General features: G+C 41.0%; 2 protein-coding genes across 2 annotated transcripts in view; one reads left to right on the plus strand and one right to left on the minus strand.

Moving 5' to 3' along the window:
* Positions 1–14,774, plus strand: part of raly (RALY heterogeneous nuclear ribonucleoprotein) — a 98,127-nt gene extending 83,353 nt beyond the window's left edge. The window contains exon 9 of the mRNA XM_069531449.1: positions 12,241–14,774. The gene's annotated coding sequence lies outside the window, so the exon portion shown is untranslated. The remainder of the gene's footprint in view (positions 1–12,240) is intronic.
* Positions 9,504–25,078, minus strand: asip1 (agouti signaling protein 1). The gene is made up of 4 exons (XM_020105209.2): positions 24,770–25,078; positions 11,630–11,801; positions 11,190–11,236; positions 9,504–10,055 (listed from the first exon to the last, which is right to left on the minus strand). The coding sequence occupies exons 2-4, from the start codon at positions 11,793–11,795 to the stop codon at positions 9,897–9,899; spliced, it is 372 nt and encodes a 123-aa protein (XP_019960768.1). The 5' UTR covers positions 11,796–11,801; positions 24,770–25,078; the 3' UTR covers positions 9,504–9,896.
* Positions 25,079–27,748: the final 2,670 nt, after the last annotated feature.

Below are 27,748 nucleotides of genomic sequence, written 5' to 3' on the forward strand. Positions count from 1 at the left end.
GTCACCCTGGGAACAACACAAAGTACCTCGTTAGTGCAACAACGAGCTCCTCGTTTATCTCGGAGTCTGAAAATGCATCTTTTTCCCCAAAAAAACTGAATGTTGTTAGTAATCGTAGTCCAGCGTGGACGATTTGTGCCACATGCTTGTTTGACTCGAGCCGATAGAACCTGGAAGTTAGCCTCAGTGAACTGATGGTCCGTGAAGATATTGCAGGGCTCGTGATTTTCAGGGATGAAACGTCCTCAGCTGCACGATCACGGAGGATCCGCTGCTGGGGGGGGGGGGGTACACGGGTTCACCAGCCACACGGAACAGGAAAATAAAAAGATGTATGTATAAAATTCCAGGTGTTGATGAGAATTTCGGTCTATCTGATTTTGTATCTTCTCCTTTTTTTGTTGATTGTGCAGAACGTGACATTGAGGCCTTATGCAGAAACTTTAAGTATCTCTGCATTTCCTGGGACAGAAGAACCATCTGAGTGTGTTTTTGAATTTAATATCTTAAATCTCGTCCTGTGTTGAGGCTCTATTCAGAATGATTCCTTATCATTAGTGAGTCCTCCTCAAACACCTCTACAACATCCTGTCACCTTTTATTGTTTATGTGCTTGACATCGTGAGCAGAGCTTTTAAAGAAAATTGTGCGTTCACACCTGTTTTACCTGAAATGAAAGTGAATTTGCTTTATTACATATCACGTATGTGGCTTATATGTAAGTTTGAATCATTCAAAGAAGCGCTGTGATCTTTTTAAACGTCTCATGTCGGCCATTTCAACAAAATCATCACACCCAAACTCCCAGCTTTTCAAAGTAAAAGCTTTGTAACTCAGCATATAAAAAGCATTGCTGCAACAAAAACAAATGTTGTGCTTTTACTATGAGGACAAATTGCCGGACACAGTCATATTGGTCGTTTATTTCAGTTAAAGAGTTCTCATAAATCAACTACTTTATATTTACAAAGAGGAAATGTTTTTTTTAATATCACAGACACTCGTCCATCGCAAATAATACATTTTGATCTCAGTGCTGTCGTTGACCTTCACACACTGTGAGACCCACTGAGAGTGTCGAGTTAAATACTAGCTACGTTTATTTACGGTTCTTCATCAACATCTTTGCTTTTAGACGCCATTTTGAATTAAGGCAGAGTCTGAACTCATGGCCCCGACACCTGTGCACATTTAACAGTGGGTCTGCTGAGTGTTAGTCCTTCTGACACTATTCTCTACGAGATTTCTTTTATCTCTCATCTGCATGTGATCTTTCAAAATGTACTTGAAACTGGCAAACACATGGATTTCATATCTTGAACACATTTCGGGGATTCATTTTTCTCTACCTTTGGCTGCCGGATCCCTTATCAAGCTGAACGTCAAAACTCAGCTTCAAAGTCACGCGCTGTAACATTTTGGGAGTGCGATGCTTTATCCGGCATAAATCTATCAAGTCGATGAGCGGCCGCTGATCAGAGAAGGGCGACATCGCTGTGTTCAGAGCAGTTTCAGTGATCGACATGTTTTCTCACTTATCTCCACAGCCCACATGTACGTCCAGAATCAAGGGGTATTTTTGGATCTAACTGCGTCTGAAGAAGTTCAGAACTGGACAAAAAAAGGAAAATGTGTCCTTGTTGATATTCTGACCCATTAGTGTTCCGTTCTTACAACATTATTACATGAGTATTTGGTCCTAATGCCTCCAGTCCACGTACGAAACCAGTGTCAAGCTTACCGATACAATTGCAGTGACAACACCTGCCTGACAATATATTATAACTTCTTTGCGTTCGTCCTCTGACCTGAACAGTCCAAACACTCACAAAACTATACTTTCACTCCCACCTTGAACGATAGCAGGTGTGAAGGTCCGTAATCAAGACCATGGTTCGGTTCATTTTCAGCCTCAAAACACGTTTTGGTCCGAACCACGTCGAATGGAAACAATGGAACAAAGACATGAAGCTTTTGTTCAGACGTTCAGGTGTAAAAACGTAAAAAGGGAAAATTCAGTTCTCCTAATTTGAGGCAGCATTAAATAATATAAATATTCACAGTATATTACTATCTTACTATTTACATGTAAGAAGCTTAAAAACTTAAATAAAACTGCTTAAAATAAAACCACTATATTTTCCACGTAGACGTGGAGATCGGTACCTTGGTATGACGGTTCTGACATAGACCAGGAGTCCCATGTTCTCGTGTAACAAGCTGTCTGTGTGCTGCATGACAAAACTGTCCATTGTCTTCCTCTGCATCTGGAAGTTCAACATCCCATAAGTCATTGCAGATCCCTCTTTCCAGACACATGACTCCCTCCCTGCAGAGTCTATGTTCCTCCGAGAGGTAACATGACACATTTGATGAAGTGATTTTCTTCCCCCTCTTCTTGCTGAGGGTCACAACATCCGCAGCCAGAATTAAATGGACAACAATTACTTTAAAAGAAAGGTGGATGGTTTGTTTATCGAAACAGATCTTTACAGCTACTTATGACGTCGTCCTCAGGTGTTGGGCTGAAACGTCTTTTGTTCTGTCTTCAGTAGCATCTGCCCGTGGCTCCTCTTATTTGGCTCCACCCGTCTGACGGCCCGTCTGCTCGTAGAAGCAACTGTGGAGGTAAATTCCTCATCGAGTCCAGTTTGTCCATCTGGAAACTTTAACCATATGACAAGTATAAATTAAACTGTCAATCATCTATAACCAAAACGACAGATGCAGACTAAATAAGCTCTTGTCCGAGCTTAGCCTCCATCTCACTGTAGCAGCTGATGTGCTTGACAAAGTTAACCGGAGTAAACAAGTCAATGCGATGCTAACGTTCCGATGAGTTTATATAAAGATGGACGACATGTCTACACGTCCTCACACTGTATAAAAGAGAAGCTAAATCTTGATCATGGAGTAGAGTTGTGGTATCAAGGACACACCCATCCGACCAATCCAATGGTCCATCTCCAGCTGTCAATCACGACGTCTCACTAACTAGCTAACCTGAACAAACTTCATCGTGATAAGATCTGAACCCAAAATGTTAGAAATAATCCTGCGTTCTTTGGTCCATGTCCTATCTGCCAACATGGAGGAGACAGGGGACTATGAGATACACTGCAACCAGCCACCAGGGGGCGATCGGGATGTTTTGTCAGTATTGTTTACCAGAAGATTCACATGTGGATTCTAGATTCAGTTTTTTTCCGACCGGTTTGTACGTCTCTTTTGGTTGCCATGGTTACTAGCATACACGTGCGTAACAGCCTCCTGAGCGGGTAAGAACTTTGGAAGCCGACCTGAAGTACACGTCAAAGGGGATGGACCTGGAAGTTGTACTCTCACCCACGATGCCTTTCTTCAAACCGCATCGATCATATTCGACCGTCATCGGTCCAGTCGGCTGCACCTGAAGCACACTTCCTCCATCGAGCCAACGCCATTAGTATCAACACTCTGTCTACACCCGGGGCGAGAGGATGTACGCGCAGTATCCCTCTCATTCATCACAGCCAACGTACCTCAACGAGTGTGTTGGAACAGATAAAGTGGTGAAAAAGGAGGTAATAGTAATTCTCACCCCCCTCAATAAAGTAAACGCCGTTGCAGTTCGTCACAGACAGGTACTAAACCAAGAGGAATTCATGTCTCAAGATGTTAGATAGAACAGTTACAACATTTCTGGCGTTCTAACATAAACCTTGTTTGGTGGGGACCTTCAGGCTTTTTCAGTTTAGCCCGAAGCAAAGCACCAGAATTTAGTGCGACCAAAAGAGGAGGTCTCAGTCCTGATCACGCTGGTCGGGTTTATTTGCTGAGTGAAAACACTTTATTAGATAGTTTGCACCTCCGGGGCCAATCACAGGAAGTGGAGGCAGCATTAAACAATAGAAGAAGAAGAAGAGGAAGCAGGATTGATTGGATTGTACAATGATATGAACAAAATCAAAGAAGTGAAGTGGTTCATTCATTTTATCCAATTACACAGAAGCACTACTTTTTCTTTCTATATGCACTCTAGACAAAAACAAATCAGAGTCGAGGATCGGTAGGTGATGTAGGTGATAACGACAGGACGCACCCGTGTCACAGAACATTCTTTAGTTTGCTCTTTAAATTACGTGAAACCAAAACTAACCGGATCAAAAGGAAACAACGGAGCAAAGACGTGAAGCTCAGTTCGGACTCTCAGCTGATGATCATTTTATTCAACTCTCAGGAACAATCGATGTTCTCAGATCCTTCACAAGGCTGCTCCAACTCCAACAAACGACCTCTCGGCCTGAGCTCAGAACATCCATTAAAAGAAGAATTCAACATAACCATCATTGTCTGACGCTGCCAAAAGTTCCAGAGCTCCGGACCGAATGTGTTCATCCTTCCTGGAACCTCAAAGAAAAAATAACTTTTGTTTGAGAACAAAAAACTCCTGATGCTGTCCTCACCACGATGTTTCTCGTGCCGTTGTTCGTCCTCCTGCCAGGACTCATCACCGCCGGCTCCTGTTTTCTTCTCGCTGTCGTCGAGGTGAAGAGAACAACAATTGAAAACAACATTCATTACAATGAAATGTCTTCAAACCTCAGATGGGATGAAGAGCTCAGCCTCTCGTGAAAATATGGTTCAGAACAATCAGATGGAATACGATGGGATCGTATCTCACTGGAAAACAGGCTGCTTTTATTGAGCGGAGCAGATGTAGATTACACTGGGGTATTAGTGTCCACTTCTGGACTGCTGTTGATTCACTTACTGACAAGTCCAGGATTCAGATGTGTGAAGGCTGTCATACAGTTTATTATTGGTGACAATAAACATGTCCAACGTCTTTAAAATCTGAAATCACTGACCCATTTCTCGAATCTCTTCCTTTTTAGGGTTTTTCTACAAAATGTTTTTCCATCAGGCTTAAAAAGAAAAACGACTGTAAGACTCCTGAAAAAGACAGAACATGATGCGAGTGTCCCGGAGCAGCTTTGTGGATTATGCATCGGGACGACCCACTGTGACTTGTCTTGACACCGCTATTACTATGAAGACTTACATAGAGAACAATAGCAGCGGGGGGTTGACACACGTCAAACGCAACCACTGCTTTAGTCTGTATCTTCTGACAGCGCTGCAGGATAGTGGCACATACGGTTCATTGTGACCCATGTGGTTTGATTCCCACAACAAAGCCGAGGGAAGAGTCTGGAGAGCTGCTCTTTCTCAGAGGTTAAATTAACCAAATGTGCTGCAAAAAAACAAAACAACTGCTTGACGTCTTTTTTGCTGTGAAATTAAAAGTTTGTGGAAAAGTCCAATTGAACAGACTTCATGTCTCTCAGCCGAAGAAGTTTTTCTACTTCTGCATCTTCTCTTTCTGTGGCGTGCCGAGAATTACTCCTCATTACCGACCCATAAAGCAGCAGGGCCGAAAAATGCTTTGTTGCTTCATGCTCTATTACATAACACAAGGATTTCTCATCTCTGGGCAGTAATGGGCAATGTGTGTCCGTGCTAAACAATGGGCGGTGAGACACAAATTGGCATTGTTCTCTTTACTCGCTCAAACGTTTTGATCTCATGGACCCACAAAACAGCGTCGGCTTCCCCAGTGTTTTCACAACATAGCAATTATACTTATTTCAGTCGGTAGTTCTCTTCTCCTCGAACATGGAATTCACTTTGGCATTAACGCGACATTACAACTTTGTTATACCTACGTTACTTTTTCAGGCGGCCTCTAGTGGCTGTAGTAATTTATGACAGGAGTGAATGAGGGAGTTATGTGAGGTTGTACGTTATGGACTGCCGTTTTAATCAAAATTAAATAAATGAATATGGCTATGAAATAAACCCTGAAATAAAAACATACGGCATAAATATATAAATACAGCATAATATTAAAATATAACTGAATCCATTTACTTAAATAAATACAAAAGTCAAAATGTTTTTCAATGACTTTTATTTCAGGATCCTTCAGGATTATTTCCATTCTCGCAAATGCAGGGGGTGTGGTTATCTTCAGACCGCAATGTCGTCTTTTGAAAAACATTTTGAATTAGTAATTATATTTATTTAAGTAAATGGATTCAGTTATCTATTTATATTATGCTATATTTAGATATTTATTGCCATGTATTTTTATTTCAGGGTTTATTTCATAGCCATGTTAATTAATTAATTAATTAATCTATTTATTTATTTACCTACCCATTTATTTATTTAATCTAGATTAAAACAGCATTATGCAGCATTGGAAGGAGGTTCAGATGGTTTTGTTCCCTGTCTATAAACCATCACCTGTTTCTTTTATCGATGACGTTTCTATGACCTGTTTTCATGATGATTGTGGTTTACTTTGGTTTTTATTGGCTGGAGGACTTTACAGTTGCTGAGAGCCGCAGTTTTCAGCTACAAAGGGCAGCAGGGCGTCTGTTCTACTTTCAAAATGTGCGCAAAACATTTCTGTTTTGTGTCAAATTGAAAATGAAATAGTTATTGAGCGTACAAGATCCTATTTTTATTGAACAGACATGAATAAAAGAATCTACAAAATGGCAGACCCAGAGGTGATGTGGTGTCGTCTGCTTTCTGTCAGTACTTCAGCATCTCATCCTCTCACATCTGTCTGTCGTCCAGCTGTCTGCAATAATCCTTCTCCCTCCGTCCCACCTCCTTCCATACCAGGGGCCTCATTCAGAAAACAACATGCATCCATACTAAAATGTACGTGTGCACCAAAGCCAAAAATCCCATGCACTACATTTTTTCAACCTGTGCGTGTGCCCACCTGCAGGCAGTGTTTTCTAAATCAGCGTGCCTGGAAATGTAGAGGGCGGGATATGAGGCTGACCCACATGCACACATTCAAACCATAAATACTCAATGCAAAGAACTTTATTAATTTATTAATCAACGGGTACGGTCTATGGTCAATCGTAAAGAATACAGAAAGGGACACCAACTTTTGTCAGTAGTTGTGATTTCTGATTGTGCAAGAGTTGGCACTGGTTTTATTTCCATCTTTTGCTAATTTACACGATCCATACATGTGTACGTGTCTCCAGCTTTGTGTCTTTTTTTCAAACGCTCTCGCACACCCTCCGCACTGAAATTGTAAAATTCACTGACAACAAGGTTCAACTTTCCATCAAAGACGCACAAGAAAAATTCCTCAACCACTCTGACAAATTAATAATAATCACATGTGTACAAATGTGAAACCTCTGCACGAGAGTGAACGGGAGAGAAAAAGAGCAGAAACTCCAGGACAGACCTGAACCAAGCAAAGTGATGCTGAGCAGGAGCCGTCATAAATAACGACCTGGAACCCTACTTGTTTCTTGGAACTCAGCTCATGTGAATTTTATTTTACCGTCGTTATTTATGGCAAACAGTACTTGTTTTCATTTGATGTGACAGATGTTGGACAAATATGTTCTTGCCCACCCTGTTTCCACTTGTACTTGCTGTTAATGTGTTTTCGCCTCTTTTTAAGATTTAAATTGCTCAAATGATTTAGTGCTGCAATTTGACATTTTCTGACCAACACAATTAAAACAACAACATGATAAATTAGTTCCTGTGCCTCATTAATAAAGACATAATATTCACTTTTAGCTCTGGTTTGGTCACCACCATCTAAACACTGTTATCTACTCTGTTCATCCACGGACTGTGTCTGAGAATGTTGTTGCAAAAATTAAATAATATAATTTTAAACCCAAAAATATTGACTAGCATCATCTCACATATGACTTAATCTAAAAGTTGAATTAAAACCTGATGCCAAAGTTACAACCACAAAACATTTGACTTGATGAAATCACCTTTTTGCACTTTGACATATTTCATAAAGTGTCTTTTTTAAAGTTTCCTACGTGTAGAAAAAGACTTTATTTGTGATATGAATGATGGAGAGGTTGAGTAAAAAGTTTTCTTTCTGCTTTAACATCCAGTTCATCACCATAAACTTTTCACCAGGCCTGAATCAATGGTCGTCCAGACTGCTTGTATGACGTCTGCTGACTGGAGTGTTTTCAGAGATGCATGTGGTGATGAAGGTTTACAGAGCATGAGCATCCTCTTCTCCCTGATCGTCCGAGTAAATTCTATTCAAAATATGATTCAAGGTCAGATGAACCACTGAGAGAAGCAGACGGCAGACAGCTCTCTGTCCTCCGGATTAAAGCTCTGCTCTGCAGACAAAATAACAGGAAGGCTGCAGGGCCAGACCATGTGTCTTCCTTCACTTTCAGGTGCTGTGCCAACCAGCTCTCCTCTGTTTTCAGATACAGACTCTTAGGCGATGCAACGTTCCTGCATATTTTAATCTGCTGTTGTTTTTCCTGAACCCGAGACATGTTGTCTGTTTTAACGACGATAAGCCTCTTGATCTAACTTCTGTTACGAAAGATATTTGAGCGACTGGTCTGTAATCATCACAGACCTGCCTCGGTTTGCCTGTTCTTGTGCCCAGACAGTATCCCGCAGCACCGACAGACCCACGCTCCTTTATTATCAGGGGTTTCATTAGTGAAATCTCTACACACCAGGAGCTGAGACTTGCTGACAAATGGAAATCAATTAAGATAAGACACATTCTTTGTGGGCACTGGATCCTCAACACTGGGTCCCATCAGGGCTGTGAAGTACTCACTGTAAACCAAGGACTTAACCTCTGTAGATATTTATTAGTAAAAGATATTTCTTTCTAAGAAGCATGGCTGTGACCTTCCCTCCGTCTCCTTCATGCATTAGACATAAGCTGCAGATGGTGATCATTCTCCGAGGCCTATTTTTCAAACTCTGTTGCACAAGCATGTAGACGGCGCGCACATTGTGTAGCTGAAGAAGAAAAAGAAGAAGAAGACAAACAATATCAGAACTTACAAGTTTAGAAGCTGTTAAGACTTATAATACTATATTTATATCTTTATAATTCAATTATTAAGCCAGTTTTTATGCATATTCATTTATTTATGTGAGTTTTGTCTGTGAGTGTTGCACTGCGGCACATTACAATAATTTGAGTCGACATAATATGTTCTTTTACCCCGCGCCTCCAATATTTCCCCAAAACAGAGCATTTAATCCTTTTACACTGGATCAAATGTTCCGTCATTACCATGAAATTACACAATGCAGTTTGTTTTGACTGAATCCCACACACACACACACACACACACACACACACTGTGCAGCCTCTAGAAATACTAAAGCAACAATTGTGTGTTAATCCACCGCTGAAAATGGTCCCCAACAAATAAAGAGTTTCCTCTTGCTTGAGAAGCAAATAATTACAGAGCCCGGCAAGTTCAGGAATTCACTCACCCATCTCGGGAAAGGAAACTTTATATGTTTGAATTGTTTTATTGATTTATGTCTCAACTAACGACCCACAGGCAATTCAAGGGAAGTCAGACACTTGACTCAAACATGTCGGTTGGAAATTTCAGCAAACATCCAATAGGATTTGCCTTGAGGGCTGAATAAGACAAAGAACACTGTCATTGAAAACGTCGTACAGGACTTTATTCTTACAAAGGTTCTTAAAATGTAATGATAATGCACGTTCGTGTATTTCTGTGTAAAAATAAAGCAATATACAAAATGGTTTGAGCATATATTCTATCTATGCATGCTCTAAAAGCTCAAAGTAACATAAAAAAGTTTTTATTGATGAGTTTCATAGCAGTGCTACAGGCGTTACACCCTGTAGGAGATTTGGGAACGTTCACTGTGGTGCAGTCCTCTCTGATAAAGTGCTTTCATGCAGTAGACGTAAGGCAGATCTACGAATCCTGGACCAAACCAAGACGCGATTCCCCTCACTTCACGTAGCCTGCTTTAGCATGAAGCTCTGCTCTGTAAGCTTGGAGCTGGGTCGGGCAGCACGTGGCCAATCAGCAGCGGGGGTTGCCCATTCGACAGAAACACACAGTTCTGAAGAGCCGACACTGGCAGAAGGCACAGAAATCACAGCACACATTGCTGGGGGATTTACAGCTTCCCCACAAGGGAATGCAGTTAGCGGGAGGAGGCGGCCGCTTCGCAAACTTTTTCTGACAGAACGAAAGAGAAGGACAAACAATGCATGTGAGCAAACTTTGGAAACGGTTCATGCTCTCGTTAGATCTTAAAACTCCAGATAAAGATATAAACCACACACACGTTCTTATCAGTCCTTTAAATATACCTGACTAAAATACTGCATCCGTCCGTTCTTTAGTTTTTGTGTAATGTTACAAACAAAAACTTCCTCGATTGGAGGTAAAAAGCCAAAACTAAACTCTGTCTTCACCGTATTTAGTTTTTATTTTATACAACATCTACTTCACTTTTACTTCTGCTGAGTGGTTGATGGTTAAACGTGGTCTGTGTAGAACTGAACACATTCTTTCGAGGGCGCTTTGATTCGTATCAGACGGAACAGGGAACCTCACTTGAATTTTGGGTCTACATCATTGAGTTTCTCATTGTACTCTATCCTCCATGTGTTATAAATTGGAAGAAGTTTTTTTTTTTTTAAAAAGAAGCAGAATCTGTCTTTTACTACATCTCCTGATTTCTGCTTCACATCTTTCCTTGACCTCATGATGTTTCTCATCAAGGTCAAAGACGAGAGGACTTTATGTTTTCTGGACTTTTGGACCCACCTCCTTTTTATCAAGCCTCATTTCTGTCCAGACCTTCCTCCAGATTCTCATTTCTATTTCTTACACCTGTTCCATCTTCTCTTCCGGCAGCATTAACTTGTCCCCACGCCTGCACCTCATTTCATGATCAGCTTTAGACTTTACTCTTCCTCTGTTTAGTTTTCCTGAACTTATTCTTTAAGTTCTTCCAGGTGTTTTGCTGCCTGACGTTGGATTTCCTGCTTGAATTTCATTTCAATTTTTTTCCATCCATCTGTATGGAAGCCAGTTTTTTATCTACAGTAACTTCAATGCATCTGCTCCTTTCACATATACATCAACATTCATAATGTGAAAACAGAACATTGAGAAAGAACAAGAAATAAGTTTTGACCATGTGATTGATTTTGACTCGACTTTGCAAACAGTATTTGTGGTAAAATGATCTCAACTTTTTGTGGTTGTGGTCATTTTGTTACACGTGTAGATTTACTTTACGAATAATAAAACATTTCTAAAATTAACACGATCACTTGCTGTCAACATGCATCGTATTCTCACCTTTTTTTGTTTCTTTGCTCTCTTGCTCTTTGCTGATTTGGGTAACTCTGAAAGAGAACATTAGAAAATGAAATAAATAACTGGACACTATAGATGGACGACACCTCTTCACTTCCTACTGTCCAGGTGGCAAGTCCTGTTGATAATAATTTTATTAATTTTGACAAATCATGATTCAGTCTCGCCTGTCAATCATGGCGCTTCAACCCATTTTTATTTTATATAAAATAAGAAATTAAAACTAATTTTACTGGAAAATTTGATGTGTAATTTGATCATTCGTTATCTCCATGTCCCGCTGGCTAACATGGAGGAGGCAGGGTTTTTGGCTTGTTGTGCAATCAAGATGATTCGGCTTAATTTTGGCAGCGCTGTCATGTCGTCCATCTCTATTCGGAGTTTAATTAACAGACTGTTGCAGAAAATAAAGTCAAACTTACCCACGATAACGACAGGGGGGGGGCCGATGTCGAGGCTTTGAGACACGATGTTCGATACAACGACCTTATTGGTGGAGAGTCTCTCGTCGGGGATCATGTGGGCAGAGCCGAGAAAGTACTCTGTGGTGGCGAGGACAAAACAGCCGAGCAGCAGGAAGGAGTGCATCTTTCTCTGAAACGAAAAAGGGACAATACATATTTTTATTCGAGGAAATAAGAGGCTCAACTTTCCCGGCAGGAATTTTAAGAGTTCAATTTTCACTTTCTGTCAAATTAAAATCATCCTGGAACACAAGTTCTGAAATAGAGATATGTTTCGTGTAGCGACGTGTGAATATCGGGACTGTGTGAGGTGTGTCTGTGCCCGCTCGCCCTCAGCATTGCATCAACTGTTTGTTTGCTCGGACCTTTGGAAGCCGGCTTACAGTAACAGACTTCTGTTGCTCCTCCAATTGTTCCAATATGTGTTGCCATCCACAAAATCCCTCCTAATAAATGCCAGGTGGTCCTTTGTTAAGAAAAATAACCGGTCCCCGATGTTTCTTTGCAAATGCAACACAACGCTTCTCAATTGTCATTGCAAATAACCACGTTCTCCTTTTCCCTGACAGTCGTCTGATGATGAAGCTGCTGCTGCTGCCTCGCCTCAGGCTTCATCAGTGTTTCCTCCCGCAGGTCTTAGCGGGAATTGAAATAAACTCGGATGCAGCTGCTGAAAATTGGCAGCAAAAGGTGGAAAAAAAATGTTTTCTGCTTTGGCTGTCTCCTACTGGCAATAAATGATACGTTCAATACACTCATCATGTCACAGGTTTATTTCATTACAACTGTAACCTCCAATCTGATTTCACACTTCTCCGGGCCACACGGCAGCAAAGACCTTCCGTTGACTTTGTTGTATTTTATAGAAGCGGAGTCAGAGGTGGGCTGACGTTGAGCTCACAGATCCGTTGATGGCATGATAATGTCTTCAATAATAAAAGGGCACAAATTACGATAATTGCCTCTTTAAAAGGTCTTCAGGCAATTACTTTTAATTGCTCCCAAATGGCTCTGTGATCTACCAAAGTCAACATCCCTAATTAGGGTTCTTGAAAGAAGGGATTTAAGACCTCGATACTTTATACTTTTATCAACTAGCCCTTGCTGAGTCACTGATGGAACTCTGCTGGTTCGAGTTATTTCGCTTTTGCTATCGGAGCCCACACGTGAGGGCGGTTTGTCTTCAGCTTCTGTTAAAGGTCCAGAGGACGTATGATCCCCTGAAACAAGGAATCGCTGTGTTTTCATTGTCTTCTAAAAGGTCCACATCTACTGAACACAGGCAGCGGGTCCTCTTCCACCGAGTCAGACATTTGTACCACCACGTTTCTACGGTGGCCCGCGATGGACGAATCACACACTGGCAGTACAGAGAGGGACTTTTGTGGTAGCTCAAGGCCACCGTAGACTGTAAACAAAGACAGACGATAAGACACCTCCCCACAAGTGAAGCCACATATCTTGATTGTCCCCTGGTGGCTAGTATGGGACATTAACCCAACGTCCTCACATCCGTTTTGATTGATTTCTGTCAATCAAGACATTTCTTATCACACTGGTTTATGTTCAAGTGTTAATTTTTCATCAGTTACTTGATGGATGGTTGAACGTTGACAGAACTTCACTACTGCGGCTCAGAATGCTGTCACTAAAGCAAGATGGCTTATTTCCTAAATGGTGGGAGGAGGAGTCGTGTCATCCATCTTTACAGTCTGGTTCTCCTAAACACTTAAAAAGGGAGATGGGGTGAGGAGTATTCATGTGAGCTGCGACTTCACCACTAGATGCCACTAAATCCTACTAAGTGATCATTAAAATAGTTCTGTGGAGATATTTGATATATCCTGTTTTTAATCCTGAAGGTCCGTTGGATTGTTCCTCTTGTTCTCTATGCGTCGACTGGTTGTGTTTCTTTTCGTGAGGCATTTTTAGACTTTGGCTCATATCGGTAAGAACAATTCTATAAAAAACCCAACGCGATAGCTTCAATGCACTTTGGCCTTAATTCTCCATCTGGAGGGGTGAACACCCTTCATCCATATTGTGTTTGGATGATTGTGATGGAGAGAGCTGTCTAAAACCTCCTGCAGGTGTTCAGCTGGGTCGAGATGTGGTGACCGCAAAGGGCAAAGAATATGATTCACACCGATTCATTGTCATACTCAACGAGCCAGCTGTCTTTCTAAAATACTGGGCAGACGAGCAGATTCAGTTTTTATCTCTTCTCAAGACACATCTCTCTAAAAAAAAAAAGCTTTTATCATGTGATGTCTGTTGCTGTTATTATCTGTGTAATTATTATCACTGTTGTTCGTTGTATAAAAAAGTCTTAGTCCAGTGCATACCAGCACAATTACACAATTAGATAAAGGTTTGACGTAACATTAGCTACGAAGACATGTATGAAATCAAGAAAAACATCTGACGACACAAACACAATAACAAAATACCAGATAAATGTTCATAAACCAAACTTAATCCAGAGCCAGGCTGAAAAAGTTTACGTATAAAGATTTACAAACTTCCAGCTGCTCTCAGCTCCTCGGGGAGACTCTTCAATAAAAGCTGCCTCACCACTTCTAAAAACTAACACAATGAAGCCACAGCAACTCGTCCTGGTTCAAACTCTGAGAAAGTCGACCATCCCGCACTTCAAATCCAAGTCATTATAGAAACTGACAGGTGAGCGATGGTGAGGGCTTTAAAACAGGTGTTGTGTGTTCTCTGTTTCAGCGGCCGCAGACCTCTGGATCGTCCGTAGCGGACTTTTGGATCGATGGAGAGTATCACATTAGTAGAGCCTGCTCAATATAAAAGCATGAATGTTTTTTCCCTCTACTCAAAGGTTGCATGTCAGTATGTTTTTCAAGTGATAAAAAGCAGATTTGGAAACGACCGTGTGACCAATTTTCTCTCTGAGTTTTAGAACCTATGTAAAAAAAAAATCTGTTTTTTAAAACGTCCACACACGTGTGTTCAATCATCGCTGCCACTCCTGAGTTTTCTTGCTCTGATATTTAATCAAACGTTTTACTCGGTTTGAGCCTCGAACACAAATCAGAAGTCACTAAAACGGAGACTTCATAAAAGTCCCACAAATTAAAAAAAAACTGGTTTCTGTGTTCAGTTTGCGAAGCGATGATGTCACAGCTCGTGTTGTTCTGTGTGGTGAGACTGCACCAGAAACAACAATGCGTCTATAAACCGGTGTCTCTACGTTTGGTTAGCACGGTGAGCTGTGATTACGTGTTTGCTGCTAGATTTAGCATCACTGCGGAGATATTTATGACCTTTGGAGAAAATATTCTCAACCTGCCTCGTTTGCATTTGGAGACACAGTCACATAAAGTTGTGTGTCTTCAGCATAACTTTGTAAACAGACGTCTCCTGATGACATCACATTGGTTTGGGAGTTCAGAGCGTCAGGGAACCCCACAGGTTGTTTTGGGGGAGACACTGATTTTAACTCTCTGCCAGACAGAAAGAGAGAAAACCAGATAGAGAGAGCTCCTGGACGCCCAACGTGATTCCTTCTATGCTGTTTTAGGAATAATTGTAGCAGCACACAGATCAAGTAGAACCGACCCCGAAGCTTTTTTGGCATCTACATGTATCCTGATGTCAGTGAGTACTTTTACAATGTGTGCCTCAGTGCTGTGATTAGCCTGAAAACCAAATTGAAACGTTTCCAACTTATTGTTTGAGTTGTGGTTTCACAAGTGAAGTCTTAAACGTTGTGGGGAACATGCCTCGCTGCATCCAATGATTAACAACTCCCGTCATTTACTGCATGTCAAACCCCCAACTCCCCCCACGTCTCCCTTCTCTCTCCACAAGCTCGATTGAATAAAAGCGTCGGTTTACATATTTTAAAAAGGACATTTAAGATTCAGTCAAAGCTGCATGAAGATGGTTTCAGTTTTGCTACTTGTGCGTTTCAGCGCCAACCACACGATGAATATCTGGCTGAGCTGCTCGCTGTTTATTCAACTGTTTATCAGCGTAATGGAGTTTGATACTCGACCTAATGTCTGTATATCCAAACAGCACTTATCGGAAAAGTGCTCTCCGAGGAAGAAACTATGAAACAATGGATCCTGAGCAGAGAAAATAGGACAATAAATCTAATTATTTGTAATAGAACATCGGTAGAGCACACATGTCCACCAAGGCCCAACAGTCTCCTTATGACACAACATTTAATTTCACTAGATCCAGATTTTTATTTGCTTCTGCACCAAATTCACACACTCATTGATATCAGTCCCCTAAATGTGCCTGCTCTGTCCTTCAGGATCAGTCAGTTCTCCTGCTCATGAAAATGTAAATAAAAGAAAGTGATTTTTCCTGTAATCTGTCCTGTAGTTTTCGTGTAATCATTCTCAAAAATGAACCAACCAACAAAGAGACGGGGGAGAAAACATAACGATGTGATAAATAGAATTTATCAGTGTGAATTAAAGCTTCATAAACAGGAAAGATTAAAAAAGGTAGAAAATGAGAGGCCGGCCAATAAACGTGAAAGAGTCAATCAGTAAATTCTGGGGTTGGAAAAATCAGAAATGTTGTGTTTAAACATTTCATTCAAAGTGTTTTTTTGTGTTTTATCTTTTTAAACTTCAGTAGTGGAATCATCAGAGGCTGTAACTAATTATTTCCAGGATTCAAAAAAGGAGTTTTTATTGTCATATGCATAAATAACCAGTGATCAATATAATGAAAGTATGAATAAATATCTAAATATAACAAAGGAATGAAATATTTAAAAAAAAGGTTTACTAAGATAAAAACACATCATACACATACCTCAATATATAATGTGTTTTTAAATAATCAAACTGGAGGAGGAATGGTAATCTGGTCTCTGGAAATACGTGCTGAGAAGTTTTTTTTTACCAGAACATTTGTTGTTGTTGAAAATCACAAATTTTACATCAATGCCTTTGAGAAATTTAATGAACTCGACCAAAGAAAAAACATCGGCGTCTGATGGATCAAGGTTGTTATACTCAAAATAATAAAATGCTCCGAGGTGAATGTCTCGACCCTTTTAAAGTTTCAGGGAACGTTGGAGCTGCAGGATTTGTCAGAAAACATTTGTTCGGATTATAATATTTATACTCAGGTGAACCACCGGGGTCAAAATAATAAAATAAATCAAAATAATAAAAAACTCTCGGATAAAAACAGCTCAAATCTATTGAGGCACCACACAATCAGTACTGCAGGGGGCGCCACAGCCGGCCAGGAGCTGTGCACGCGGGGAAATCACCACATCCGTGTCCAAAGTGACGCAGGTGTTTTCAACGATCCGTCATACGTGTGAAGAAAATGAGACACTGTGGAAAATCTAACATCCATGAACCCAGGCGGCTCGGGTGCAGTCGATCTTTTCCTGAAACAGGAGGAACGCTCCCAACAGAGATCAGAATTGTCCGTGTAAGGGAGTCCGTGTGCGGGGCGGCGTGAGTGGAGCCATGTGTGCGAGCTGAGAAAGTCTAAGCGGAGCTGCTCATCTCACGACCCAGTGTACTCACAGATGGGTACGAGGCAGAGGTCACATTTTCTGAGTGTGTAAACATACTTCGACAATAAAGGATTCTGCCTTTTTTTTTTCTCTCCACGTCCTCCTGAGCAACCCGGCGTGTCTGAGTTAATGTCTCTAAAGACCGTGACGAGACATCAGTGCCGCATTTAAAACCTGGAAGGAGTTCCAGATTTAGGACAGTTTAGAAAACGCAACCGCTCGATCAGATTGAGATCTGAGGAATTTGGCAGCCAGGTCAGTTCCTTGCACTCTTTGTCGTGCTGCTCAAACCATTCCTGAATAAATCGCGCAGCCATGAGGGGGGGGGGGGGGGGGTTGTTGCTTTACTTGGTCTGTTTAGGTTGGAAGTTTGTGTCGAAGTAGCATCGACATGGACGCCCAAAGTTTCTGGATCGCCCTCCCCGGGTAAACGATGCACACGCTACATCCATCTATTGGAGGGGGCTGGAGCCGATCCCAGGAGACACTGGACGAGACACCCCTGGACGCGTCGCCAACGCATTGCAGAGCGGACATCTTGACAAACCGCCATTCGGGCCAACCAACAGATCCACTTTTTCATTTGAGAGGTCGAAACCAAATTCCAGCTTTGTCGGTCAAAATCACCTCCCTAACAATGTCTGAAGTTGTGGTCCGTCAAAATCCAAATGTCCATATCTTCCAAGTCACTCGTCCATATGCCGACGCCCCTTCTTCTTTGACCACAAACACCGGTCCAGAGTTTGTCCACGATCCAGTTCTGATACTCAGGTGCCGGTTCTATCTTACCTGTCGTTGCCAGCATACGGGTTTTCAGAGTAGCTCTTCTGAGGGGTCGGACCACCCGGACCAGATTTCTTCCCTGTCCTTGGACCACATCCTTCCATCAGGTTCCTTGGAGAAAGTTTTTTTGTGTAATCTGATTTCAGAGTTTGAGAGCAAAGAATGTGTTCTGCATTTTGTTTGATTAACACTTTTTGTTTGTTGACTGTATTAGAGACGGTGAAATGCCATCGTGATGCATCAGTGTTTCCACTAATCATCTGGGTTATTTGAAAATTGGTGATCATTAGCCCCAATTATACGCTGCAGATTTAAAGGGATTGCAGATGCGTCTCAGCACTTTTATTGGGTTAAAGTGAAGAAAGTAGGTGAACACGGATCTTTGAGGCAGAGCATCACAAACAGATGGTACCACTCTTCGAAGCTCTTACGATCAAACTGCTGTTTTCTCAGAGTTTTACTAATAAAAAGAATCAAAGGAAAAACATTCATACGTTCAGAAGTTAATTCAAACTAAATACACGATAAGTAATGTCATGAACATCTGACTCTCACCAGGTGAAAATGATTCCGAGGCTCCTCTGTCGTCATTTCGCACGACATCGTTTCTCTGATGACTCAAACCTCCACTCTCCGTGTACCTGAACATCAACCAAACCGTTCTCTGAGTGAGATACGAAGCCGCGCTGTGTGTGACGCCGATAAACTGCAAACCCAGGATAACACGTCGCACACACACACACACACACACACACACACACACACACACACACACACACACACACACAGAGCGCCCCGCTGCCCCGGCTCTCATTTGGAAACAGTTTTCAGTCGTTTCCATCACCACGGAAGTCGACAATGAACCCATGAGGTTTTGTTTTAAATGAATCTGCCCTGTTGCAGAGGTGCTGTCTCCACGTCCACACACAGGCCTGAATTATTACCTTGTGATTGTGTGTGTGTGTGTGTGTGTGTGTGTGTGTGTGTGTGTGTGTGTGTGTGTGGACATGTACTTTGTGAGGACCAGTTTGGCTGTTGGACCAAACTAAGTGAGGACATTTAGCTAAGTCCTGAAATCTGGGCTGTTTTAAGAGTTTGGTTTCAGGGTTAGGGGCTCGGATGAGGTCGGTCCTGGGTAATGCATCATGTCACAGTGACGTCCTCCGCCCGCCTGCAGTAGAGGGCGCTATCACAGAGCTGGGGACGAGGACTCCGCAGGGGATTTTGACTTTCGTGTCACTGTGGTGCACAATCAATTAAATCAATCACAAAGTTTCACAGGTAAGATAGAACGAATGTTTAATTTTGGAAACGGACACTCGTGTAAAAACATGAGAGCGTCATGGCTGCTGCAGTCCCGCTGTTACTAATTTATTACATTTGACATTTATTTTATTTTTCAATTATGACATAATAAAATTATCATTTAGATTAAAAGCGTTAATTAATGTAGAATACTGAGCTGTGAAAGGCAATGTGACTTAACAAGGCTGTTTTGAAGTTTACACATATTTGAGTGAACTCTGATTAGAAACTAGATCAAAACTAAATGTTTGAATATCGACATCATATAAACATTTCATCATTTCCTGCAGAGATAAGAAGAAACAAACGTCACGTTCTCTTTTCAGAAACGTTTCTTTTGTTCGTCACACTTCGACCGTTCCGTTCTGATCTGATCAATTGAATCTTCCTCCACAGTAACTACGACTGTACGGCTTCCAGAGCCCTGAGATTAGATTAGACTTAATCAGAACGTTGATAAATTCATCTGACTCCGATTATCGCAGCTTCTTTTGTTCAGGTTTCAGATTTTCTTGCCCTGATTTTTGCCTCTCAGGTCACAGAGAGGTGAAGGTTGAAGGCGCTGAGGCCGCCTGAGAATTAATTAACAGCTTATTAAAATTAGATCTTACTTTTTATCTGTATATTTATCAGTAAACTACAGTTCATGTATCCTACAGTTAGTTTTTGAAAAATGAACAAAACAATTTGGTATTTTCTGTCACACTGAAGTTTGTTTGAAGTTTTTTGGTGACATCACTGTCACCTGTGTTCTTGAGAGTAATCTGTGTAGAGTCTGCACGGTTTTCTTCTTCACGGCGGATATCAACTGTCAGCGAGTTCGGACTCTCAACCATAAAAATGGATAACAAGGTCTGACCGTGTTTTATGAGCGCAAACCATAAAAGGTGCTTTAGAAATGAATCCTGGAGCAAAGTAGATATTTTCCAGCGACTGTTGGAATTTTTCATCTTGTTCCAAACACGTTCTCCGAAGTATAAAATATACGGCTGAATACGAATCGCCCGTTCCTCCGACGGGACGGGGGGATCCATCAGAGAGCGTGCGGTGAAAACAGCTGCCTCCTGCTGCTGCGGCTGGAAAAATGTTAATGTGAGAACACTGGAGACCCAGAGTGCACAGCGAATGTGTCGTAAAGCAAAAGCTGAGAGTTGTTAGTAATTCTGTGTTTCTAGAAATATATTTCAAATATGTGGATCAATACTGACGACAGCGTTGGATATTAGTGCCACAATGAAGGCGTGGTAAACAAAGCTGCGGACACGTTCCCCGTCACTGTTGAAGCTCGGTGAGATTCTGGCTCCGTTATTCAGGGCAGCTGTCGGGGGAACTGTGAACAGGCCGCTTCAGAAATTTAAACCTCTTCACTTGTTCAGCTGTTTTTTTCCGAAACTCTCTCTGCTCGCTCACCATCTGAAATCAGTGCTGACCAAAGCCTCAAGTCGGCTCATCACTGATTGTATTTTGATTTTTGTGACAGTCCCAGCTATCGGGGGTTTATTGGTAAACTAAGGTCCAGATTCACCTGACGCCAGATAACCGCTACGACGATCTTTGAACACTGAGCTTCTCGCCCGTCGGAGAAACGTTCCGCTAACGAGACGCTGACGAAGATGCAGTTCAGACAGTTTGTGTCTTAAAGATATAATCATTATTTTATTGTGTTGTTTAATATCTCCAGTATCCTGCACTAGACTCAAGCTAGTATTGTAATTATTCTAAATTCACAAGAAAAACTCACAGAATCAACAGCTTCATGTGGAAACTCTATCTTCTGGATTTTAAATATTTTGTCAGAAGTAATACGTGCTTAAATGTTATAAGGAGAAAACGTTTATTTACTGAAAAAGCTTCTTTACATTTATGATATACGGTAATTTATATATTTCTGTCTGAGTATTGAGTAATTTAGACGTGTATTGTTGCAATAGAGATTTTCATATTAAAACAATTCAGCAAGTAAAACCTGGTGAAGAGGTCAAAGGTCAAAGCCTGAAGAACACGTCTGTGAACTCTTTCAAAGATCACTCTCCAGCTTCTCTTTAAATAGAGAGTAAGTCAACACGCAGGAACTTAAGATAATATCTGTGACTTTGACACCACAGGGACTTTTCCTGTCATCAATCATGTTCGTCAGGATTTAGAACACCGTCAGCCGGTGGGTCTTTGTTGGACGGTATTTAAAGAAATATAAATCTCAACATGTTATGTGATATAATCCAAACATTAATGTCCAAATCCCATCAAGTCCCATTGAAGACTCAAAGTGTCTCACTGTGGTTTGTCTCTTTGTTTGCCGGGTTACGCAGAAACTACAGAGGCAGTTTCATGGAGCCTTGTTGGACAGATGCAGAGCAGGACAACAAACTACCATTAACGTTTGGAGCCGGTTGGATTGAGCAGGTGCCTCCAGGAATTCATCTTTTAACTCAACTAATAAGGTCTTTAGAGATTTCAAGATTCAAGTCTTGCAAGAATATTACAAGAATAAAGAATAAAGCCAGAAGAAGAGGAGAGAGTCACAGTATTGTGAGAGTAAATCTGTAATTTAACGTTAAAAAGTTTTCACATTACGAGGATATTATTGTAATTGAGAAGAAAAACAAGAGTTAAATTGTGATTTTTTTAAGATAAAGTTATAATATTACAATATAAAGATGCTATTTGTCGAGTTCATAATACTATAAAAATGTAATTGTAATTTATTTTTTTAAAAAGTCATAATTTTACCAGAATAAAGTTTTAATTTAACATGAAAATATATGAAAATATTTTGAGAATAAATATAAATTTTAGAAAAATCAGCAGCAGGGAGTTGTGTTCGCTGGAGTTTCACTCCTGGATCCAAAATCTTGAACCAATCTGATTTCTAGAGAAACTACGAACCCTCTTTGAACAGGATCCAGATGTGACCAGCGACAACCTCACAGTCGAACCAACAAACCAAAGCGACACTTTCCTCCAAGTCTCTGTTTCTCTCAGTTTGTGACTAAATCTTTAAACGAGGAGCTGACGTGACACAAGATCAAATATTTTATTTGTGAATTTAAAAAAAAAAAAAATCATAATATTTTAATGCAGGTGACAAATTGATCTTCTGATATTTTCCCTCGAAGATAAAATAAAAACAACATTATTACTTCAATTTCACAGTATTATGAATTTTTTAAATAATGTTACAACTTTATTCTCGTGTTATTACGAATTAAAACAAATGAAAAGGAAATGAAATGAACTATTTCCAGTTCAGATTCATTAATCATTAATTCATTAATCAGACCATGAAAACACAGAACGTGTTAATCTGATTAGTTAATTGTTGTTTTTGTTAATTGCTTTTCTCACTTTTCTATATACTGTTAGTGTTTTAACATAATCCCAATTTATTTTAGCGTGAGCTCCACTGAACACTGTCTGAGGTTCCTCTGTAAAAACCAGAGAAAGGTTACAGATGCTCGACACCAGCGACCGAGGCCGAATTAAAACTCTGAAAATCACCACTTCGCTCATCAGAGTCCTGACATTAAAGACTCTCTGCAGCGGAGTGAGTGAACGTCTCACATCTGGACGTAATCTGTGAAAGGTCAGTGAAAGATCGTAATGAATTCTCAGGGCGCCGCGATCCCCTGGAGGCTCCTCGTTAAGATGCCAACGTGGAAACCGGAGCTTCGGATGCACGTTTGTGTATCAGAATCCGATCGTGGGCGACCGGACGACCACGACGAGCGTCCGGATGATGCGGCGTGTGAGCCAGCGACTTCAATCAGCCATCAATGCTGATTTGAAGTCGCAGCGTTTCCCCAGAACTCGAGACGTTGAACATTATCGCTTTAATCCCTCGTCATTATGTGAAGCGAGCAACGAAACAGCGACTGAGTGTGAAGTGTCCGGGTCACTGTTGATTTCTTTCTTTCCTACCTGTGGAGATCAAGAGATGAGAACTAATGGAGGATGTGTATCTGTGAAGTCCCGGCGCTCTCACGTGTTTCTGTTTACGTCGACGTCCGTCGACTCTCACTCACGATTTGATGTGATTAACAAGATGGCAGCCTCCGTGCTCTCATTAACACATTAGACCCACATCATTCTCAGCACCGTGATAATGAAGAGCAGCTCCCACTGGAATTAAACTGGATCAATAAAACTTTACTGGTTATGCGGCACATAATCTTTTATTGACTCTTAAATTGACTTTCTGTTCAATTTTCACCCCGACTGCAGTTTTATAGTTTTGTTCGTTAATTGTTTTAAAAGATTATAAAGATAATTGTGGAATTATAAAATACTTATTTAGACGTAGATGTGCAGACCAGCAGTGAGAAGTTTTATAATAACTCACTTTTTTCTTAATAAAACAAATATAAAAGTTTATTTAAAAAAAAAATGGTTCTGGAATCTGAAGACTTAAATTCAATCTTTCATTTTGAGTCAAGCAGCTGAATAAAACCCAAAAGATCATTATTCCACAAATGTGTCGCACATGTGGGTTAACATGACTCTGGCCCTACGTCCACTACAACACGCTTACAACCACTCTTCTTCACGTGTTCATCTCGACATGTTGCGACAGCTCAGTTGTTGAAATGCACATTTCACTAGACTCTGAAATCCAAGCACAGAGAAAATAAAGATTGGAGTTGAGGAAAAACTAATTGACTCAAAAGACTCGAGTTCAGACGTAAAAAAAAAAAACTTGAGTCAAGCTGCAGCTGAGCTCACTTGAAACTCAACATTATCTGTTGCACAAGTTCCGCAAACATGTTGAACGCCTGCGAGTCGCTTTGCTTTTCACACACACACACGCGAATTAAACATCTAATCTCTAAAAAACCCAAAACAACCTGTTGTTTCTGCCCAAACACACTTTTCCTCTTCTCCGTTATTTATCCATTTTGACGCGTATCTCTCCTCCGACAGCGTCCAGAAACCACAAGAACACATTTTCCTGATATCATCACTGCACATGTTGCTGTAAACCTGTGTCAAGATGTGAGGACATGTATTTACTCCCGACTGGCATTTACAGCAGCTCTCATATAAGCGGTTGCGGTGCTGACTCTTTATTACCTGCTGGCTGTTTTTCTCTGTGACTGAACGCCAACGAGTCAAAACAGTCTGAAGTCATTTTATGGAAATGACCCAAACACTGAACAGACACTGCAGCAGTTCAGCCTCACACTGATTAATTTGTCTTTTTTATCACCCGGGGCCAGATTTTTTATCTCACTGTGTATTAGCACTTCCCAGGCCACAGCTGGAGAGGAATCCTCTGAACGCAGCTGGAAGATGAAAAGTCTTGTTTTTTAACAAACTCACAAAGGATGTTTTTCTCTCTCTCTCTCTCTCTCTCTCTCTCTCTCTGACGCCCAGGATTAAAGCATGAGGACCTCAGTTAGTAGAAGATTTTTTTCTTTGTCCATGTTTCCTCCGTCAAACGATTTCCTGGGATTGTTTGAACGAGACAATATCAGAAAGTGTCTTACCTGTGGTTCCAGCTGTGCCTCAGTCCGTGGTTGGTCCTGTTTCTACACTGTGACGCTGTCCTTTGTCCCTTTCTGTCTTTCTGTCTTTGCAGCAGAGTCTTTATTTCCCTGCCTCTTTGGTCCACAAGTCACCACTCTCCTCTCCTCCCTTCACCTCTGATCTTGTCTTTTATTTTCCTCTTCTTCTCTTTCCCCCCCCCCCCTCTCACTGTCCTGCCTCAGTTTCCCTCCCTCTGCTTCAGTTAGTCCTCTTTCTCCGAACCCCCTTTTTTTTTTATCCCCCTCTCCTCCGTTTCCTCTTGTATCTGTGCCTGAGCAGAGGTACCTTGCCCGGCTGCTGATAATGAAGACATACTGCGAGCTTTGCTCTGGAGGCGGGACCAGTGCTGCAGAGGGTCGGGGGGATGGGAAAGGTCAGATTGTGCAGAGGATGGACAGATAAATGTGAACCAGACCCTCGTGTGAAGCGTTGTTTCCTGTCGGTGTTACATCAGAAAACCCCGCTTCTCTTTTATTCTCACCTGCTTGTGTGCGACGTGCAGTTCATCTGTGATCCTGAACTCTCGTGTCACTCGTATTTTTGTTTTATTTAAAAGACATGTGCACGTGTCGCGGACGCGGTGGCAGCTGATCGTGGACGACGATTACAATAGAGACAAACATATAATGACACAAGAGAAGGAAACGCTCCGCACACACAGATGATCAAACATTTAAAAAACGACAAACGTTATAAATACAACAAATACTAAATACTTTAAACATTCACACAACTTTCCATCCTGTTAGAAACTGTTTCTTCTACAACAACACTAGGGGCCCCTGCTGTCGGGGCCCCTTCACTGTTTTTATCACTTCTCAAAACTTACTTTTATGGCTTTTACTTTTTCTCATGTTTCTTTTTTTTTGGTGCTTTTCTTTTGCCATAACTTTTAAATGAAGTTAAATTCTATAATTTGCTGTCTTTGATTTTAAATGACGTTGTATTGATTCGCTTCTTCTCATTGTGAGGAGCTTCGGAACAGCTGCTGTATAAATAAAGTTACTATGATTGTAGAACATTGTTTTTATATTTGTGGATTATTATTACTTATATTATTATTACTGTATATTTGTTGGAAGCCCTTGAAAAGGAGATGTTGCTCTCGGTGACTCTTCCTTTTACGAATGAAGGTTTGAATGAATTATAAAACCACATGTCAATTATCCAGAGTTTTATTTACATCTGCGCCGAACTGCTCGGAAAATATCAGTCCCTCAAATCAGGAATCCACGAATCAGCGAAAATGTTGAAAAATACAAATAAATGACGGAATCTGCACCAAAATGTAATGAGATGAAAATATAACCTCCTTGGTGGAGGTAATAATAATAATAATGCTAACATGCTACCATGTACAATGGAAGTTAATGAGTGTCCATGCTAACATTTGCTAATTGGCAATAAACACTAAAAACAATATTTAATATTAATATTAAAAATATTAATATTAAATAATAATTAAACTAATAAAAGATAAATCGGGGCACCACCCTTCAAAGGAAGGGAAAAGAAAACCAATTTATTGAATAAGTCTCAGGAACTTACTGACTACAAATTTGGACCTGTGATTAATAATTAAGTAAATAACTATAACCAAAGTTTCCACATCAATAGTTAGCAAAGTTGAAGGATATGGAGTTCTCGACAGTGTAGAGGTTGGCAACATTCACACTTACGCAACATTAACTAAGACGTGTTTTGAAGAAAAACATTTATTATGAGAATAATAAAAGTATTAACACAAAACTAACAAAAGGTGGACTAACTATATACAGATGTGTGTCTGTGTGTGTGTGTGTGTGTGTGAGTGACTGAGATTCAAAATGGCGGCTGGCCACTATGAAGACAAAAAGCCTCCTGGAGTGGTGAGACCATGTGGCTGAGATCACACGTAGGTGTTTAAGTTTGTGGAGATGAGTGTGTGAGGTGCCAGGTTAAAGAAAGTAGTTAGATGCCTGCAGAGAGAGTGAACAGAACTAACATTAACTTTCAAATAACATATCAACAAATATCACAGCAACACAAGTCAAACTTGTAAACATCACATGGAATAGAAATAGGATTAAACAGTCCTTTGCGTAGCCTAGCGTAATAATAAAGCCCAGTTGTGTTACCCGTCCATGAAAAAGAGGGAAAGGTCCTTTTTGGATGTGCTGTTCGAAGTCCAGTGAAGTGGTCTTGTTAAATTGTGGATCCTGTTGTGCATCTGCTGGGCGGACCTTGTGTCGTGGCCAGTTGTGCTGAAGTTCTTAGGCAGGCTCTCAAGGTTTTTTTAGTGGTCTGCTCCAGGCAGGCCTGCTGGAAGTTGAGGAGCTTGTGGATGGAGGAAGTCTCCCTGGCTGGGAGAGAAGGAGCAGAACCTACTCCTCCAGGAGAGGTCGGCAGGGGAAGAGGCCGAAGAGAGAAGAGCTAGGAGAGTAGAGGGGAAACTCGTTTTATATCGGCCTGGTGATCTCATGGGTCATGGGGCACACAGTGACCCATAGTGGTTCTGGAGTTCTGGAAGCTGTCCTTTGTCTCCAGAGCAAAGGAGACATGTGGTCAGGCTTCTGACCCAGCTATGGTTCACAGATACCAGGTCCCAACACTTATCATTTTTACTTCACGTATATTTTATTCTTGCTCAAACTCAATAACAGTCTAATTTCTGTCTTTCTGAAAAAAAAACACTTGGCCTCTTCACAAACAGGAATCTTCATAAAAAAGAACGAGTCTCACGCCTGTTTAAACAAAACCAGGTCGTTCCTGTTCTGTCTCCACTTAATCCACCTCACACGTTCAACACTTCAACAAATTAAACATTGCTCAGGATCGACAGTGAGTCTCAGAACATTGTGTCTTAAGTGCATCCAGCAGGAGGACGTGTTTTACACTTTCTGCAGAAAGGCTACAGGCTCCATCACCTGCTGAAGGCAAGACGCTCTGCATGAGCCCGC

This window comes from Paralichthys olivaceus, chromosome 2, assembly GCF_024713975.1.
Source record: "Paralichthys olivaceus isolate ysfri-2021 chromosome 2, ASM2471397v2, whole genome shotgun sequence".
NCBI lineage: Eukaryota > Metazoa > Chordata > Actinopteri > Pleuronectiformes > Paralichthyidae > Paralichthys > Paralichthys olivaceus.